The following is a 20,536-nucleotide window of genomic DNA, read 5'->3' as shown; positions in this document are numbered from 1 at the left end:
GGGAAAGATAAGATGTGTGAATATCTGGGTAAAAAATTTGAAGAGACAAGTCAAAAAGTTACTTACAGTTCTCTGAGTTTTTAAATGAGGAATGGGGGTGTTTTTAGCCCCAAAATTGCTGGACTTAGGAGCTATAAAATAAGAACTAACACTTTCATATGTTTAGAAAAATAAGTACTTTTAATTTGCTTAAGATCTAAATTTTGATCACTATTTTGCATGTTTTTATTTGATTAGGTACTTCCATTCAGTCAACCCTTGGTGCCAATGGCGTTAGATTAGACAACCAGCCTATAGTCAAAAAAAGGCGGGGAAGAAGGAAGAATGTAGAAGGTGTTGACATCCTCTTTTTTAACAGAAATAAACCACCTAACCATGTAAGTAAAAAGTCCAAAGTATGTAAATATACATATTGCTGTTTTGCGAATGTCTTAGAGAGTAAAAATACTAATTAGAAAATTAGAGTGTACTTCTAGATTATATCTCAGAGGAATCTAGCACTGAGCAAGACTCGTGAAAATTTTAAACTTGGGAAATTTGTCAGAATTTTAAACAGCTTACTTTTTAACTCTTCAAAAAGATTTTCTTTACTGGACCAAAAATCGAATGATGAAGCATAGAAATAAAATTTTCACTTGGTTCTCTCTCTCCAGGTTACTTTGGGCTTAACCACCTCACAGGTTTCTACAGGGATGACTCCAGCACTGTCCTACACGCAACCTCAAGGAATTCCCGATACGGAAAGTCCAGTTCCAGTCATTAACCTCAAAGACGGGACAAGACTTGCAGGCGATGATGCGCCAAAGAGAAAGGATTTGGAAAAATGGCTTAAGGAGCACCCAGGTTATGTGGAAGATTTAGGAGCTTTTATTCCTGTAGGTGATGCCTTACAGATCTTGGTATATTTTATTTCTGTGGTTTATCAAATCCATAGTGATGAAGCATACGTTTTTACCCACTTGTGTAAATATGTGTTCTGCCCAAGGGTAAGGAAAATAAGCTGAAAAAAATAATGACCGTTTTTTCCCCCTGATAGAACACAGTGCCATTTCCGTTTTTCCATTCTGCACTTAATAATGAAAATTATCTCCAATATACAGAGTACTATGTTAGACCCCGTGTAGGTTGTAAAGGTATAAAATTTCCAGTCCTTTTCCTCAGGGAGTTTACTTTAAAATACCAGTGATACCAGTGATCATATTAAACATTTATTGAGACTTAACCGTGTGCCGGGCATTTTACTAACATACATTATCTCATTTAACAATCCTAACACCTTTATCAGAATGGCATAATTGTAACTATTTTCTGGACAAATTAAAACACTGAAATTGGAAGTAAGTAGTCCAGGGCACAGTCTTAACTCCAGTGTCCAAACTACTACTCGTAAGCTCTTCTTCAAGCTGCCGCAGTACTGCTGTTATGTCTCTGCAGGTGCATACTGAGTTTACTCTCATCAGAGTGAGAATTGTTTTAGTTCATTTGCATTTTTTGTCTCCTGAGATACTCTGTGCTCACTGTCTCATAGGCATATGACTTTCTTACTCACAGAAATCTGTCATTGCATTTTGCAATACTTTACTATCAGGTGCTAATATACCAAATTCGCATCAGATCCTCCAAACAGTGAAGGTAGCGGGCCTGTTGTATCTGCCTTCATTAGAACGGAGAACCCAGCGCAGCTGTTTGTACTCTGTGAGCTTCTGAAAGACAATATCCTAGTCACCTTTGTATCCCCAGGACTTAGTACATAATTCCTGATCCACAGAATAGTGTCTGGCTCCCTATAAACATTTACTGAGCCAATGAGTGAAAGTCCTTTGAAAACTAAAAACTACCGTATAAAGGTAAAGTTATTTTATTAACAGAAAAAAAATACCTTGTTACTTTTTTACATAAAGGAACCACAAAAGCTCCACACTCCAGTCCCTACAGTGGTCTTTGTGTCTGTGATGTGTACTTTGTCTAGAATTTTACATCGCTATTATTGACATCAGGAAATAACCTGGTCATCTACACCAGACTGCCTCAGGCTTGGCGTTCAGATGCCTTTCATATCCCTGGTCTTCTCTAAGGATGCCACTAATTCTCAAACTTTAAATACTTTTGATTTTTTAAAAAAACAAAGCTTTTATAATTATGAGGGGAGGAGTTTTTGCTAAATATGATGGGTAAGCATAGAATGAATACTGCAATTCTAACAGTAATGAGAATCATTAGTTTAACCCTGTAACTTAACATATTAGAAAATAACATTTTATTCAGTCAGTAATTTGCACTGAGTAACTACTGAGTGCTAGTTCTTCTTTTAAGGGATGGAGGATAAAACCACGAACAATATAAAGTTCTTGCCCTTGTGGTACTTCCACTATAGTCTGTAGGGTTTCTCCTGTCTTTCATCACTGCAAAGGAATCTTTATTAATTTTTTAAACTTAAAGCCATTCATCATTTTCACTGCAAATAAACTTCTTATCAAAATTTTTTAGGTAATATTATATAATATTAAGATTTTAAAAACAGCATTTGTTGTGATAATACAAGTTGATTAGTTTTGGTTTCTGAAGGTTATCTCACATTAATGATTTCTTAGCTCTCACACTCTGTGGTATCTCTATAGCTAAATAATTATAACATATAGATATATAATAGCGGGGCTATGTGTAGAGTACTGTGGAAACATAGAAAAGAGTAATGAGTGATTCTGCCTAGGCAAAGTATCTGGGGAAATGTGGAAAGAAGATAGAGATGACATCTGTGACTGGTGGATGATAAAGAACAAGTAGGCATTTGACCAGGTTAACACAAGAGAAGAATATTCTAAGCAGGGGCACCTGGGTGGCTCAGTGGGTTGAGCCGCTGCCTTCGGCTCAGGTCATGATCTCGGGGTCCTGGGATCGAGTCCCGCATCGGGCTCTCTGCTCAGCAGGGAGCCTGCTTCCCTTCCTCTCTCTCTCTGCCTGCCTCTCTGCCTACTTGTGATCTCTCTCTGTCAAATTTTAAAAAAAAAAAAAAAAAAAAAAAAAAAAAGAATATTCTAAGCATTATAAAATGAGTATGAAGAGTTAAAAAGGATAGGACTCTAAGGCATATTCATAAAAGAGCAGCCAGTCTGGTATTGCAGGGTATGTGAGGAAATCTGTGGGGTAATAGTAACAGGATAGAAAAGGTGAATTGAGATCCGGGCTGTGAAGGGATGGGTCTGCCACGCTGAAGAGTCTGAGCATTCCTCTCCTGCATTGTTCTCATTGGTCCGAAACTGACATCAAGCCCTGCTTTGTTAAAATTATAGAGGTAAGCAGCATGGTTTGATGGAAAGAGTTTCATTACCAGATACTACCACTTGCTAGTTGCATGACCTCGAGGAAGCTAACCTCTCCAAGCCTTGGTTCCCATTCATAAAATATAAGAATATCTTTTAATATCGTGACGATTACTTGAGGAGAGATAAGAAAGACTATTAGTGAGACCAAGAGAAGAGGAAAGCCACAGCTGGCACAAACATGGATTGTATCAGCACAGAAAAACATCTGATGTTTCAGATGAAATTTATCAGGAGAAAAAGTAAAGAACTGTACGATTTTGAGGAGGCTGCTCCAGGTTATTGGTTAACTCCTTCAGACAATGCTAGGAACACAGTGATCTGTAAGAGCATTTAAGGAAAGACCTCATTTCAGGAGCCAGAATGCACACAGACTGATGGTGTTTCAATCATATGATGGCCTTGAATATGTTTTCAAATATGTAATTTGAGGAAAATATTTATATAATATTTCTTAAAGTCATATTTAATATTTTTATTAGACAGTTGACCCTTGAACAACACTTGGGCTTGAATTGTGTGGGTCCACTTTTACGTGGATTTTTTACAGTATGGTACTGAGAATGTATTTTCTCGTCAATATGATTTTCTTAATAACATTTTCTTTTCTTCAACCTACTTTGTACAAGTAGGTTCAACAACTTACTACTTTGTTGTAAGAATACCCGATATAATATAAATATAACATGCTAAATATGTGTTAATCAACTGTTTATAGTATCAGAAAGGCTTCTGGGCTGCAGCAGGCTATTATCAGTTAAGTTTGGGGGGAATCAAGAGTTATATGTGGATTTTCGACTATGCAGGGGCAGTACCCCTAATCCCCATGTTGTTTAAAGTCAACTGGTTAAATATAAAAATATTTAAAGTTTAAGTATTTTTAAAGTGTAAAGGGTAAACTCTTTAATATATATGTATGTATATATTATATACTAAAGGTAAAATGTGTATAATATATATTATCTTCAGTGTATAATATATATTAAATATATATTCTTCAGTGTATAATATATATTATATGTATCTTCAGTATTATAGAATTAGTTGGATCAGCTCTTTTGCACTGTTTGCACAAGTAAAGATTTTAAAGCTGTTTCTATACTTGTATGTTTTAGAGAGTGCAGCTCCATGAAGGGAGGCCCAAACAAAAAAGGCATCGTTGCAGAAACCCTAATAAACTCGATGTTAATAGTCTTACTGGAGACGAACGTGTTCAGCTGATCAACAGAAGAAATGCCAGGAAGGTATGTGTATTTTTATTGTTAATCGTTTATAAACAGACCTGGAGATGGGTTAAAACTAGCAGATCTGTGGGGAAAGACATGGACTATAATTTTATGCAGTCTGATTTCAATTCCCACATCTTTGGCTAAGCCATGGGATAAAATAAGTCACTTGACACATCTGTGTGTAAGCTATGTGACATCGCCCAAGGGCCTGACATCCAAAGCAGCGGTTCTCAGCATGGAGCAGTTTTGTCTTGCAGGGACATTTGGCGATGTCTGGAGGTCCCAACTTGGGAGATGAGGAGGTGGCAGGCAGGGGAAGGATGCTTTGGCATCCAGCAGGTAGAGGCCAGGATGCTGCTGAACTTTCTACAGCACATAAGACAGTCTCTCACAACACCCACCCAGAAAGGCCACGCTGCAGAGGGTGAGAAACTGATGAGAGAGCCACCATTCTCATTAGGCCATCATAGATTACATTTTTATCACTGAAATTTCCCATCAGATGGCCATAAAGTATCTTGTTCTTTTAAATGAGCCTATTACATAATTTTCTGACAGATGAAAATAAAATGTCTTAAACAAAGGTACCTTATAGAAAAAAGGCACTGCTGTGTTTATCTTACTGCTTTTTTGACTGATGAATGGTAAGAGTCCAGTTTTTCTAAATTCTGTTTCTTAACCAAATGTGGCTCAACATTTGTTTCCCCAAATTGTTTTTGTTTATGGACTGGTAGATGTCTCCTTCACCTCAAAAGTAAATGATACAACACTTACGGCACCCTTCTGTAGGCCTATAGCTCTGATATTTTTATTCTGTTTTTTATGCAGATAAGCATGCAACAAAATAAAATTAAAAAGAGAAAAAGATGGCCTCGGAGTAAGAACAGCAAATTTCTCATTGAGTTCCTTCAGTCACAATCAGATTACCTTAACAGTTGTTTTAATATTGTTATGTGCACTAGCTCATTAAAATTAATACTGATTTTCCCCAAGTTTATAGAGCTTATTCAGCGTTTGTTTGTACTTTAAAATAATGTCATAGAGGGATTAGGGAAAAGCCAAGATGACATTTTAGTAGCATTTTACTTAATTTTGTGATTATATAGATGGTGTTACAAATCTTAGTACTTCATCTTCTAACAAAAGTTAGCATTACTGGATAGGAATAAATTAGTCTTAGCCGGTTTTAAGGAAATGGAGCAATTTTGTGTTTTTACTTATTAGATATTAAACACTCCTAATTTTATCTAATTATTGTAACCTGACAAGGGGTCTGTTCATCTCCCGTAATTTGTATTATTTATTGTTCTGAGTCTGTAGCTCACAGGCTTACGGATTGAAAAGAATCTACCTGCTGAATCCCCATATACCACCCAAAGGGCCTCCGCTTACACTGGAGCTTAGTAAAGGGGGTAACGAAAAGGAAAAGGCAACAGAAACTAAGTAAAGACTATAGAAAATATTAGAAAAGAGTGCTTAAGGTATTATAACTATAGATACCTGTAACTTCTAGGTGGTATAGCCATATTAATGTCCTATCTGTATTCTACCAAGAGATAGTATATGTTCAGAGAGGTATGGAAAGAGGAATTACCTTTAGACACCAAAGGAACATTAAGTTGGTAGATCCAAATCATTGAAGTTTCAAAATATTTTGTTTTAATGTCCTACTAATTATCATATGTAGTTTTAAAATTTTTTTCATATTGTGGATTAGTTGGCTATATCACTGTTCACAAGCAAAAGATGTGTTTAATTTTATACTTTAGGGTTTTCATTTACGTAATAGGTAAGAGCATGACTTTGCGGAACCTGAGTTTGAAAGCTGGCCCTAATGCTTACTAGCTGGCTTTAGGTGACTTACATAACTTCTCTGAGGCTTAATTCCTTCATCTGAAAAACAGAAATAATACTCTCTCAAAGGATATAGTGAGAACTAAAATAAATTTATATACTGAACGTCCTTAGCATGATGCTTGGCATATACAAAGAAGAAGGAGAACTTACTATTTGTTTGCACCAGATGCTGTGCTAGGCACTTGAATTGGTTTCATTTTTATCCTTATAAAACCCTATGAGGGAAGTGTTGTCATAATCCCCTTTTTATAGATCAGAAAATGGAGGCTCAAAGAGATTTACTGATTTGCCCAGTTCCAGTAGCTGGTAAGTCTGACTCCGGAGGGCACATGCTCTGAACGAGGCTGTATGACCTATCCAGCATAGCAAGTGCACAGGAAACAGTGGTTATTCATTTTACTATTTTAGGTAATTAAAGCATTTAAAATTTACATACCACATGTCTGTACGGTATATTAGCAGTGCCTTTGGCATGTGGTAGTCCTTTTTAATATAGTAGATAACATGAAAGGTAATTCAAGAAATACCTGTGTCTTAAATAAACTCTGTATAGCACAAAATAAAAGCAAGAGAGTCTTCGTATTTAATATATATTATATATATATAATAAAAATTAATTTAATTTTTAGGTGTCTAACAGTCTTTTTCATTTACAGGTTGGAGGTGCATTTGCTCCCCCTTTGAAAGACTTATGTAGATTCCTAAAAGAAAATTCAGAATACGGAGTAGCTCCTGAATGGGGAGATGTTGTCAAGCAGTCTGTGAGTAATTTCGTAAATACTAAGTCACACATCATCTTAACAATTAGACGCCATTTAGTCAGCCTGAGAAAGACAGATACCATATGATTCCACTCATAAGTGGAATCTAGAACCGAAAACAAAACAAACAAAAAGCAGACTCCGATCTATAAATACAGAGAATAAACTGATGGTTGCCAGAGGGAAGATGAGTGAGGAGTTGGTCAGAATGGATGAAGGGGAAAGAGTGGTACAGGCTTCCAGTTATGGGATGAATAAGTCACAGGAATAAAAGGCAGAGCATAAGGACTACAGTCTTTGGCACTGACTAGCAATGTAATGGGACAGGTGGGAGCTACACTTCTGGTGAATGCGGCAGCCTGTGTAAACCTGTCGAATCACTAAGTTATACACCTGAAACTAATGTAACATTGGGTGTCAACTATGCTCAAAAAAGAAAATTACCTGCCATTTAATGATATCAGAGATGAAGTTTTAAATTAAGAATTAGCAACAGTGTGGGGCACCTGGGTGGCTCAGTGGGTTAAAGCCTCTGCCTTCGGCTCAGGTCATGATCCCAGGGTCCTGGGATCGAGCCCCGCATTGGGCTCTCTGCTCAGCAGGGAGCCTGCTTCCCTTCCTGTCTCTCTCTGCCTGCCTCTTTGCCTACTTGTGATCTCTGTCTGTCAAATAAATAAATAAATAAATCTAAAAAAATGAAAAGAAAGAATTAGCAACATTGTGTGAACATGTGCCAGTGTTTTAGTTCACAGTTTTTATTTTGCAGTACACATTACAAATTTCTCAGATGTTTGTTGAGTTAGAATGCAGAATCAATATATACTGATCATTAATCTGTTTTTATTTTAACGTCTAAGATAACTCTTTGAGCAAGGCCACAAAGATTAACCAAAGATGTGCGGAAAGAGACATATAAGGATATTCATTATAGTATAACAGTAACAAATTGGGAATATATTAATGGTCCATCCATATATTGGAAAACTATACAACTGGCAAAAATTATATCTTAGAAGAACATCCAATGACAAGGGAGGAAAAGGTCACGGTGTGTTAAATGGAGTAGTAATTAAGCCCTCGGAAAAGCCAAGCCTGAGCATGTGGTAAATGCTGAATAAAGAATAGCTACTATTTCCACAAGTGTCCAAATGAAAAGAGCAGGCTATAAAACTATGTTCATTATGATTCTATTTATTTTAGAAACGGAAGTGGGGAGAATTGTAGAATCTGTATATATGAACAAGGGAGAAATGAAATACACACCCTAAAATATTAGCAATGGTTTTCTCTGATGAAATTGCAGATGATTTTTTTCCCTTGTATATTTGTTGTTGTTGTTTTCTTCAGTGAACCCTATTGCTTTTGTGAAGAAAACAAATAAGTTGATGAATTCAAAACAAAATTTTTAAATAGTACTGTGAGAGTCTTTGAAACTGCCATCTAAGGGCACCTGGCTGGCTCAGTCGGTAGATGATGCGACTCTTAACCTCAGGGTCGTGAGTTCAGCCCCACATTGGGCGTGGAGCCTACTTTAAAAAAAAAAAAAAGAGAGAGAGAGAGAGGGGTATTGAAACTGCTCTGCAGAAGGGTCACAAATGGTAGTCACTAGACACATGCAGCTGTTGAGCATTTGAGATGTGGCTGCCTGAATTAGGTTGTGTAAGATGTATAAGACACTGGTTTGGGATTGGGGTGGGGGGTTTTGAGTATTTTTGACACACAATGTTTCATTAGTTTCAGGTGTACAGCGCAGTGATTGGACAGGTCTATACTGTGCTCTCCACAAGTGCAGCTGCCATCTGTCACCACACAACACTGTCACAACTTCACTGATTTTATTCCCTGTGCGTTTTATTCCTGTGACTCGGGGCGCCTGGGTGGCTCCGTCAGTTAAGCGGCCAAGTCTTGATTTTTGGCTCAGGTCGTGATTCCAGGGTCACCAGATCAAGCCCCGCTTCAGGCTCTGCGCTGGGTGTGGAGCCTGCTTAGGATTCTCCCTCTCCCTCTATTCCGCCCCCCTTAATTAATTAATTAATTTTAAAAATTATCCCCTAACTTATTCATTCCGTAACTGGAGTCTATGTCTTCCATTCCCCTTCACCCATTGTGCCCATCTCCCCACCCTGGTTGGGGATTTTGAAGATTAAGTTTGGAAAAAATAGAAAATATCTTTATTTTCCTAGATTACATATTGAGATGGTAGTATTTTGGTTTAATTATGTTAGGCTATATTACTAAAATTAATGTCACCTGTTTCTATTTTACCTTTTTTAATGCAGTTGCTAGAAAATATAAAGTTACATATGTGGCTTACAATATATTTCTGTTGGAGCCTGCTAGCCTAGAGGTTCTACAACTCCTACCACTTTTCGGAGTTCTGGGCCCAGAAAGTCATGGGGGAATCACTCGACTATCTTTTTCAGCATGGTGCTATCTCCCTCCCTTACTCCCAAAGTGACAAAGATTCACATGGAGCATCTCATTGTAATCTTAACCTTTCACTTACTTCCTCTGTTCTTTCCTTATCGTTCTCCTAATGTGGACGAGGGGCACTTCTGGAGTCTTCTAGAGTAATTGATGATGCGAAACTGTGAGGGTGCGGAAGTAACCTCATGAGAAAATGTCTTTGGACCTTCTGTTCCCTAGAACTCTTCTACACACGTATGCCTCACCGTGTGGAAGAAAGCTAGAGGCCTCTTCCTGCATTCTTACCCCGTGAGAAAATGAGAAGTGGAGGACCTGTTTCACACCCCTCCTTAATATCTGAAATGAGGCTGTCTCTTTCATAATTGATTACGTTCTTTCAGTACAGACTCAGTCTATGAATAATTACCAATTTTAATGTGATCGCTACTGATTTTATTCTAATGTAACTATTGTTACTGATTTTTTTTCCCTAGGGATTTCTTCCAGAGAGTATGTTTGAGCGTATTCTCACGGGTCCTGTTGTGAGAGAAGAAGTCAGCAGGCGTGGGCGACGGCCTAAAAGTGGAATTGCCAAGGCCACGACGGCGGCGGCGGCAGCAACTGCCACCAGCGTGTCAGGCAATCCTTTGTTAGCCAACGGATTACTTCCAGGTGTGGATCTCACAACCCTTCAGGCCTTACAACAAAACCTACAAAACTTGCAGTCTCTGCAAGTAACCGCGGGGCTGATGGGAATGCCTGCCGGTCTTTCTTCTGGAGGAGAAGCTAAAAATGTGGCCGCCATGTTCCCCATGCTGCTGTCAGGAATGACTGGCTTACCTAATCTGCTGGGCATGGGGGGGCTCCTGACAAAGCCTACTGAATCTGGAACCGAAGAGAAAAAGGGAAATGACTCGAAGGAGCTGGAAGGAAAAAAAGAAAGGACAGAGAGTCAAAATTCAGAGAACGGGGGAGAAAACTCCGTGTCGAGTTCCCCTTCCACGTCCTCTACTGCTGCATTAAGTACAGCTGCAGCCGCCAACCCGCTAGCTCTTAACCCACTACTGCTGTCTAATATACTCTACCCAGGGATGCTGCTCACTCCAGGCCTTAATCTCCACATGCCAACTTCGTCCCAGTCCAGTACTTTCGACGTACAGAAAAACAGAAACAGTGACTTGGGCTCGTCTAAGTCCCAGGAAGTAAAGGAGGAAGAGTCCAGAGGTAGAGACCAGGAGGACAAAGGGGGAACTGAAGCAAGTCCTCTCAACGAGAACAGCACAGATGAGGGTTCAGAGAAAGCTGATGCTTCGTCTGGATCTGACAGTACGTCGTCGTCGTCCGAGGATTCAGATTCGAGTAACGAAGACTGACTCCCAGACTGCACTTAAATTATGAACTGATTTTGGATCTTTTTTTCTTTAATTATGAATTGTAAATACCCCAGTGTTGAGTGCATCAATAACTTACTGACCGAACATTTCAGTTATTTGTTTAGAAGTGCAAACTGCTTTCAGAGACGTTTTGCATGTACTATTTCTTAAGATCCGTATAAGTTTCTGAACTCGTATGTACTATCAAATACATAAAGGTGTAAAATTACAACAAAAAGGCATTATAATTTTGTTGGGGGTTAATTTTATGAAAATTATGCTCCATGAGAGTTGTATATTTAATATATTTGCAGAGAACACAGCATACTTGATGCATATTTACTGATTTAATTTGAATATAGTTTTACAGCCTCCTTGACACCTATAATTTACAGATCAAAACTCAGCAATAATTTGGGCAGCTAATGAATGTCATGAAAGCTGTAGAGTCTACATCACCATCCACTGCTTTAATTCCATGAAAACGCTCTCGTGTCGTGATGCACTGCTGACGTTTCCAATTCAGGTACAAGTGTGTTTTAAAGAAGAAATGTTTCCCAATCAGCCAATTGAACTGGCTACCTGTTACCTCAGCTGAGTTAGTTTAGGAAGTTTACATTCGTTTCTAATTCTCTACTTGTTTTCAGGGGTTTTTTAAACGCATCCTCTATATCATGTTGATCTGGCAAGAAATCTGACTTGCTTTCGGCTGAGCTTAACTCTGATATCAGTAAAATTAAGTCCTACAAGAGTCCTGAGTCATGGGACTTTGGCGCCCTCTAGACATACTTAGTTTTACTTTTTCAAAGTTTGGCCTCTAAAGAAATCATTCTGTCTCTGATGAGTAATGTCTGTTTCCAGGGTTCAGAAAAGGCAAACTCATGAAATACCACTGAGAAGATCTTTCCACACAGCATACTTCATGTAAAAGAAACCGTTGGTTTGCTTTATTCGTGTAGATTTCTCTTTGTGTTTTATGTCATGGAACTGTTCCAACATGAGCAGGTCTTAGTGATAAAGTAATATGCAGAATAGTCTAAATTCTTTTTTTTTTTTTTTTTTTTTTAGTTGCTAGGTATAAGCAGACTAAATGTTGCCCAGAATCAGTGTTGGGTTATCAGTTTATATTAAATATACTGAGTTGGCCCATTTTGAATATGCACTTTGAATGATCTCAAAAAAATTTATACAAGTTATACCTGTCAACCACGAAAATGAAGCCCAAGGCTTCTGGTCAATTTCTTAGAACCCTTTATCATGTAAAATTTGTTTGATATTTGATTTGTGATACAGTTTCTCCTGCTAAAGCTGCTATTAATTCCGACAAGATGGAGAGGTCCAGGATCACCTTCACGTACATTAAAAACAATTAGAACTGAATTGGACACAAAATAACATTTACATCCTAAGGAGAGAAAAATGTTAGCATTTTTCTGATACTTGGATAAGTCAGTGATAAAGTTTGCGAGGGGCTAAATTTAGGGGGGAAAGTACCCCACTTCTCTCCCACAGAAAAAAAATAACTCAGTACGTTTTGATAGAACTTTGTTGTTTCGTCATAAATCCAGCAATTATATTGGATTTTCCCAGATCTTTACCAGTAAATTATGTTTCTGTATGTAAGATAACTAATCCCTCACTAGAGAGACAGTGTTACATGTATTTACAAAATCATTTAAGTTCCATTGAGATTGTATTGATTTTTGTATTTTTCCCAAAATAGTACTTTGAATTGATAGTTCTTTATGCAATGTCTTAGCAATAGTCACTGTAATGCCCATCCAGGAGAAGTGGGTAGTAATTCTTCATCATGAAAATGATATATTACATATTTAGTATCTTCCCTTTGCAGTATTGCACTTTTGTTTAACTAGAACACACCTATGAGATAGCCAAAGTTTTTCAAACACCGTTAACTTAGTTTGCTGGTGGGGTATCTCAACACCATCCATACTTCCCTCTTTCCCTCTAGCTCTATCCACATAATCTTCATTCCTTTCTTTCCCCAATTAAAAAAAAAAGAAAAAGAAAAGGGGAAAAAAAGCCCTAGATCTTGTCACTAAAAAGCTAATTTATATCAAATTTATGAGATAAAGTATTTTCCTAATTATGATCAGACGAATTTGGTTAACATCTTAGTGATTCTCTTTCTACGAAATAAGGCAATTACAGTTTTCAAAGCATTAAGGCTAATACTAACGCTAAACTTTCTCTCGGGTTTCAAGACACTTCTATTTAGTATTGATTGGGGAAAAGTTGTCCACCTGTCAGCTTAAAAAAAATGCAAATATGGTTGTGTAAAGATGAGGGTTATAAGAAAAAAAATCAGTAGAATTACATAATACTAAAGTTGCAGTTAAAAGGATATCCAAGTATGTGTTGGTAGTTACTAAAAGAATTATAGCTGTTATTGCCTTGTATTTATAGCCCTTGTTTCAGGTTTCATGATTCAAGTCTTAGTCCAATTCTTCTTTTGGACATTTGCAATATTTACCAGTTGTGTTTTGTGTAGTCTGAATTTGCTTTCTGTAGTTGAGCAAACGTCTTAAAAAGTCATTTGTAATTTATTAAATTACTTTCTATGATGTTCTATAGAGCAAATGGAAGTTTAATTATTTTTTATTAAACATATTCTTTGACTACCCATGATGTCAGTCTCTGTACGTGACAATACTCCTTTTTTTAATTGACTTTTATCTATAATTTATCTTAATCCAGTTGTGAAAGAAACCCTAGTCCTAAATCTCCAAAAGGAAAGTTACACCTTGGAAAATTTTTTAAAAGACAGAAGCTAGCTATAGTTATATCCACTGTATCATTATTTCCTTAAGTTTTCTTCCCCTGACCTTTAAAAATGTCCAGAAAGACTCAAGAGATGTACCAAAGCTCATAAAGGAGTACATTTTAGATATCAGTAATTATTTTTCCCCTTGGTCTTAAGTGTCTTTCCTAATTAGTCACTATTGTTTTTAGCGTTTTTGTAAACATGAAAGAAATTTAGTTTTCCCCTAATTAGAAAAGGAGAACAGTAGTCTCGTCATACACGCATTTAACTTGGAACCCATTTACCTGTACTTCTGTGCTTAGAAAACCTTTTTTTCCCCTTTTTTGTACAATGTAGCATATAAACACAAATCCATTACTTAGTCTAGTGCTCACCCAGAGGAACAGTAATCTGTGCCAGTGCTAGAGGAAGATTCAGCTATATTAGATGTTTCTGAAAGAACATACACTATGTACAAAATGATGGATTCTGTGTTTTGTGAGCTATAGGAGGGAGAGTCATTTTTGACTACAAGTAATGTTCATCCTCTACAACAAATTTAGAACTTAGTCTCTATGTAAATACAACCTCAGTACATAAGCTTTTTATTTTAAAATGCAGAAAAGCACAAAGAAAAAAATATTTAAATCCTCATAAACCCACCCTGAGATCAATACTGTTTAGATAGATACCCAATGTTCTTATATGTATGTTATATACAAGTAGTGGGTTGAGTCGCGTCATCCAAAAATCTATGTCAACCCAGAATCTCAGAATGTGACCTCAATTGGAAATAGGGTCTTGGCAGCTGTAATGAGTTAAGACGCAGTTATACTAGGTGAGGGTGGGCCCTAGATCCGGTGACTGGTTCCCCCTAAGAAGAGGAGAGGACGCCCAGCCAAAGGGAAAAAAGACATGAGCCAAGAAGCAGAGATTGGAGTGATACAGAAGTAACCGAGCAACACCAAGGATTGTCAGCAACCACCAGAAGCTAGGACAGCAGCATGGAACAGCTGCTCCTTCAGAGCCTGTAGAAGGAAGCAACCCAGCCGACACCTGGATTTTGGACTTCTGGCCTGGATTGTGGGAGAATAAATTTCTGTTATTTTAAGCCACCCTGTTTGTGATGATTTGTTATGGTAGCCCTAGGAAACTTATACAACACATTTCCTTATTAAAGCAGTATTATATGGGACATAATATTTACTGTTCTGACCTTAACATACTGACCCATGTCAATAAGCACCCTGTGTTGTGATGTTTAATACACAGTATTGTCGCCTACATATGTAATTTATTTAACCATGTACTTTAAAATGGACATTGGGGTTTAAATATGAATCTTTTGTGTCCATCCCGAGGACTTCCTTAATCCCTAGAAGTGAGACAACTTCCTCTGTTTTTCGGGATTTTGATTTGTGCCGCCAAGTTTACAACGATGCGATGCGTAGCCGTTTATACTACCCCTGCAGCATACGTTTTGTGCATGCTCACCCCAAAATCTTAACCAATACTGTGTATTGTCTTTTGCAGTAATCTTTGCCAAATTAATAGGCAAAAAATACCATCTTGATGAATTATTAAATTACTCGTTTTTCTTACTAAAAAATAAGAACTACATATTCTAGAAAACAGGGAGGCGGCGGGGGTGGGGGTTGAGGAGGAGTTGGAGAAGCACAAAGTCAACCAAAACCCCCATGATGTTGAATGCTCAGAGATAACTGTTAACCTTTGGTCATTTTTCTTTGCATATACATATTATATATTATTTTGATAAGAATGGAGTTATACTGTACATACATTTTGTAACTTCTCATTTATTATATCATGATAATATCCCCATGTCATTAAAGAATCTTCCACAGCATGTTTAAGGACTTTCTCATTCCACTATATACATGCAACATCTGTATAATGCCCAATTATTGAACACTTAGAAATTTTTCAGTTTGGGGCTAAACAATGATATGTATGTAATTAAGTTTCTTCATACACTTAGGATTTTTTCATTAAAAGAAATACCTAGGCATGAAATAGTTTGAATTTAAGACCAATTGGATTGTACTGTTTTCTACCCCAATGGCAGAGCATAAAACTACTTCTTTCCCTGTGTCTCTTTAGCACCCTTGGGCATTAGAATAATTTTTAATCTTTGTCAATTTGATAAACAAAAAAATAGATTCTTGTTTTAGTTTACATTTCTTTGATTATTAGTAATATAAAGTCTTTCGTATCTCTTCATAAGGCCATTTGTATTCTGTGTATTAATTGTTCATGTTCTCTGTGCGATATCTGTTATATAAAAGGTAAATATTTTTCCCAATTTGCCTGTGAATTTTGCTTTTTTTTTAATGTGCAAATTTTACATTTTTATGTGGTCATTTTGATATACATTTTTTCCACATTTAAGTTCCTGATGTTTTTCCACAGAAAAATCTTTTTACCCCCAAATTCTATACATGTTTACTTTTTTTTTTTTTTTATTTAGCACCTTTTTTGTCTTAGAATTTATTTTGGTAACAGACATACGGTATAAGATAAGAATCCTAATTTGAATTTATTAATAATTGTGCAGTATCCCAGCATTATTTAATATATAATGTCTCCACTGATTTGACATGCCTTCATTGATCATAATTGAATAATTCATGTACACATATGTGAATTATTTAGATATATATGAATGATTTAAGTCATATAAATATGCATGATGTATCTATGATATATCATGTAAACAGTAAACATAAAACTGGAGAGGCTATACTAATAAAAGATTAGCTTAAAAACAAACGTTGCTAGAAATTAATGAGAACATTTTATATGGTTATAAAGGTCATTCTATCAGGAACATATAACACTTACATAGACACCTACAACAGACCGACAAAACACAAGCAGCAAAAACTAAAAAAACTGAAACTCAATGACAATGCTTGGAGACTTCAAAATCTCACTTTCAATAATGGATAGAACAAGTAGGCAAATGGCCAACAAGAAAACAGAAGCCCAAGCAACACCATAAATCAACTGGCCCTAAGAAGCATTTGTTGAACACACCACCAAATAATAGCAAAAAAAAAATCTTCTAGGGCACACAAGACCGTTCTCCAGAATAGATGAAACAAGTGTCCAATTTTATTTTTTTTTTGAAGATTTTATTTATTTATTTGTCAGAGCGTACAAGCAGGCAGAGTGGCAGGGAGAGGCAGAGAGAGAAGCAGGCTCCCCGCTGAGCAAGGAGCCCGATGTGGGACTTGATCCTAGGACCCTGGGATCATGACCTGAGCCGAAGGCAGTGGCTTAACCCACTGAGCCACCCAGGCGCCTCTCAAGTGTCCAATTTTAAAAGATTTATCCATACTAATTATATTCTCCAGCCACAATGGAATGAAATTTGAAATCAGTTACAAAGCATGGATATTCACAAACACGTGGAAATGAAACGCACTCAAATAACCTGAATCCTAGCAATCTCAATCTCTAAGTTAGAAAATAATTTGAGATGAATGAAAACAAATACACAACATACCAAAACATAGAGACATAGCCAAGATGGTGCAGGAAAGGAAATGTGTTAAGTGTAAACATCTACATCAAGAAAAAAAAAATTTGAGGGGAGCCTGGGTGGCTCAGTCAATTAAGCGTCTGCCGTCAGCTCAGGTCATGATCCCAGAGTCCTGGGATGGAGTACCCAAACGGGCTCCCTGCTCCTCGGGAAGCCTGCTTCTCCCTCTCCCATTCCCCCTGCTTCTCCCTCTCCCATTCCCCCTGCTTGTGTTCCCTCTCTTGCTGTGTCTCTCTCTGTCATATAAATAAGTAAAATCTTCAAAAAAAAAAAAAAAAAGAAATTTCAAATCGATGTAAATTTCTTCCTTAAGAAACTACGAAAAGATAGAATTAAACCCAAAGCAAGAAATTAGGAAATAAAGGCTTGAGCCTGAGGAATGAAATGGAAAGTAGAGACAATTTATAAAACCAAAAGGTAGGTCTTCAAAAAAAACCCCAATAAAACTGAAAACCCTTCAGCTAGACTGATCAGTTTAAAAAAAAAAAAAGGAGCTTCAAATTACTAGATTCAAAAATGAAAGGGGACATTCCTACCATCCTTAGAGAAATAAAAAGGATCATTTGGAACCTTGTGAACAATTGTATGCCAATAAGTTAGATAAAACTAGATGAAATGGAAAATTCTGAGGCACAAATTAGTGACACCGAGTCAAGAAAAAAATAGAGACTATAACAAAATAAAGAGTATAATAAAGTACTGAGATTAAATGACTAACAGCAACAAAAAACATGACAAAATCCCTGGATGAGGAGGCTTCACTGAAGGGAGAAGAAAAAAGAGCACCTTTTCCTCTTAGTTTTATGAGGCCAGTATTATCCTGAGACCAAAGCCAAACACACTACAAGGAAACCGCCGGTGGATAGCCCTTACGACTATAAAATGCAAGAATTTTTAACAAATTGCTAGCAAACGGAATCTGGCAACATATTAAAAGTATTATACTCCCTGACCAAGTTGGTTTATCCCAGGATTGTAAAATTGCTTCAACAGACAAGAAGCAACCGATGTACTATTAACAGAGAAAGGGGGGTGGGACCACATAATTATTGCAACAGATGCAGAAAAAAAGACATTTCAAAGGGAAGCGGGCAGGGCGATGGGGTCAATGGGGGATGAGCGTTAAGGAGGGCACTTGTAAGGGGCACTGGGTGTTGTATGCAAATGATGAAGCACCAAATTCAACCTCTGGAACTAATAATACACTATATGTTAACACAGGAATATAAATAAAACCTAAAGAGAAAAGTTATTGGTTTAAAAAACGAAACATTTCATAAATTCAACACTTTTTCGTGATTTAAAAACAAAAAGGGTAGGAACAGGAGAGAACTTCCTCAAGCTGATAAAGGGCATCTATAAAATACCCATAACTAATCATACTTAATAAAGACCGAATTTTTTTTTTAAGAGAGAGAGTAAATGAGGGGGAGGGGCACAAGAAGAGGGAGAGAGAGAATCTCCGGAGGGTTCCACTCGCAGAGCCCCATGCAGGGCTTGATCTCAGGACCCTGAGATCAAGACCTGAGCCACAAATCAAGAGTCGGTCGCTTAACCTGCTGAACCACCCAGGCGCCCTAACAACTGAATATCTTCTAAGTCAAGACCAGACCAGGGTGTCCACTCCTGGCACTTTCATCGAACTTGTTCTGGAGGTTCTAATCAGAGCAATAAGTCAAGAAAAGGAGAAAAAGGCATCCAGGCTGGAAGCCAGAAGGAAAACTCTCTATTTGCGGACGACATGGTCTTGTAAATAGAAAATCCTAAGAAAGTCACTAAAAAACAAGCAGCCATTAGAACTAATAAACAATTTCATCAAGGCTGCAGGATACAAGTTTAATATAGAAAAATCAATTGGATTTCTGTACACAGGCAAAAATAATCAGTAAATGAAATTAAGAAAATGAATTTATGATAGCATAAAAAAGAAATACTCGGAATAAGTTTAACAGAAGAAGTGCAAAACCTGTATACTGGAAACTACAAATATCGTTGCAAGAAATTACAGAGGACTAAATAAATGAGAAGAACCCCCAAACTAATCCACAGAGTCTACGCAGAGCCTATCAAAACCCTAGCTGGCATCTTTACAGAAATTGACAACTGGATTCCAAAATTCATATAGAAATGCAAGGACGGAGAGGCAAAATAATTCTTTTTTAAAAAAATTTTTTGGGGGGCACCTGGGTGGCTCAGTGGGTTAAGCCTCTGCCTTCGGCTCAGGTTGTGGTCTCAGGGTCCTGGGATCGAGCCCCGCATCAGGCTCTCTGCTTGGCGGGGAGTCTGCTTCCCCCTCTCCCTCTGCCTGCCTCTCTGCCTACTTGTGATCTCTCTCTCTCTCTCATTCTCTTTCTCTCTCTCTCTGTCAAATAAATAAATAAAAATCTTAAAAAAAATATATATGTATATATATATATATTTTTTTTTTAGGGACACCTGGGTGGCTCAGTGGGTTTTTAAGCCGCTGCCTTTGGCTGCTGTCATGATCCCAGGGTGCTGGGATGGAGTCCTTGCTCAGCGCGCGGAGCCTGCTTCTCTCTCAGCCTCTGCCTGCTTGTGCACTTTCTCTCTCTCTCTCTCTCTCTCTGACAAATAGATAAATAAAATCTTTAAAAAACGTATTTTTAAAAATTTATTTATTTGAGACAGAGGGAGAGCACAAGCAGAGGGAGGGCAAACGGAGAGGGACAAGCAGACGCCCACCGAACAGGGAGCCTAACTCAGGGCTTGATTCTGGGATCATGACTTGAACGGAAGGCAGACGTTTAACCAATCGAGCCACCTAGAAGCCCCCAAAACTATTCTTTTTTTAAGTACAAAGTTGGAGGACTCATATTTCCTAATTTCAAAACCTCAAGGTGGTGTGGCATAGAAGTTGGGATAGGGGGTGCCTGGGTGGCTCAGTGGGTTAAGCCGCTGCCTTCGGCTCAGGTCATGATCTCAGGGTCCTGGGATCGAGTCCCGCATCGGGCTCTCTGCTCAGTGGGGAGCCTGCTTCCCTCTCTCTCTCTCTCTGCCTGCCTCTCTGTCTACTTGTGATCTCTCTCTGTCAAATAAATAAATTAAAAAAAAAAAGAAGTTGGGATAGGAATAAGGATCAATGGAACAGAAATGAGAATTTAGAAATAAACCCTTCCACTTAAGGTCACCTGGTTTTTCAAAAGGATGCGAAGACAATTCAGTGCGGGACAGGACATTCAGAACAACTATATCTCTGCATACGAAAGAATAATGTTGAACCCTTTCCCTATACCACACCCA

General features: G+C 37.6%; 1 protein-coding gene across 17 annotated transcripts in view; it reads left to right on the top strand.

The window, feature by feature from the left end:
- Positions 1-13,595, top strand: part of CHD9 (chromodomain helicase DNA binding protein 9) — a 222,631-nt gene extending 209,036 nt beyond the window's left edge. For all 17 annotated transcript variants that reach the window (XM_047711790.1, XM_047711799.1, XM_047711795.1 and 14 more), the window contains 5 exons: positions 238-377; positions 654-875; positions 4,436-4,564; positions 7,063-7,167; positions 10,068-13,595. In XM_047711790.1, the coding sequence (XP_047567746.1) occupies positions 238-377; positions 654-875; positions 4,436-4,564; positions 7,063-7,167; positions 10,068-10,946 (1,475 nt within the window). In that variant the 3' untranslated portion in view covers positions 10,947-13,595. The remainder of the gene's footprint in view (positions 1-237; positions 378-653; positions 876-4,435; positions 4,565-7,062; positions 7,168-10,067) is intronic.
- Positions 13,596-20,536: the final 6,941 nt, after the last annotated feature.

The sequence above is a fragment of the Lutra lutra genome, chromosome 17 (genome assembly GCF_902655055.1).
Source record: "Lutra lutra chromosome 17, mLutLut1.2, whole genome shotgun sequence".
Classification (NCBI taxonomy): domain Eukaryota; kingdom Metazoa; phylum Chordata; class Mammalia; order Carnivora; family Mustelidae; genus Lutra; species Lutra lutra.
This window is presented reverse-complemented; position numbering and strand designations above follow the sequence as displayed.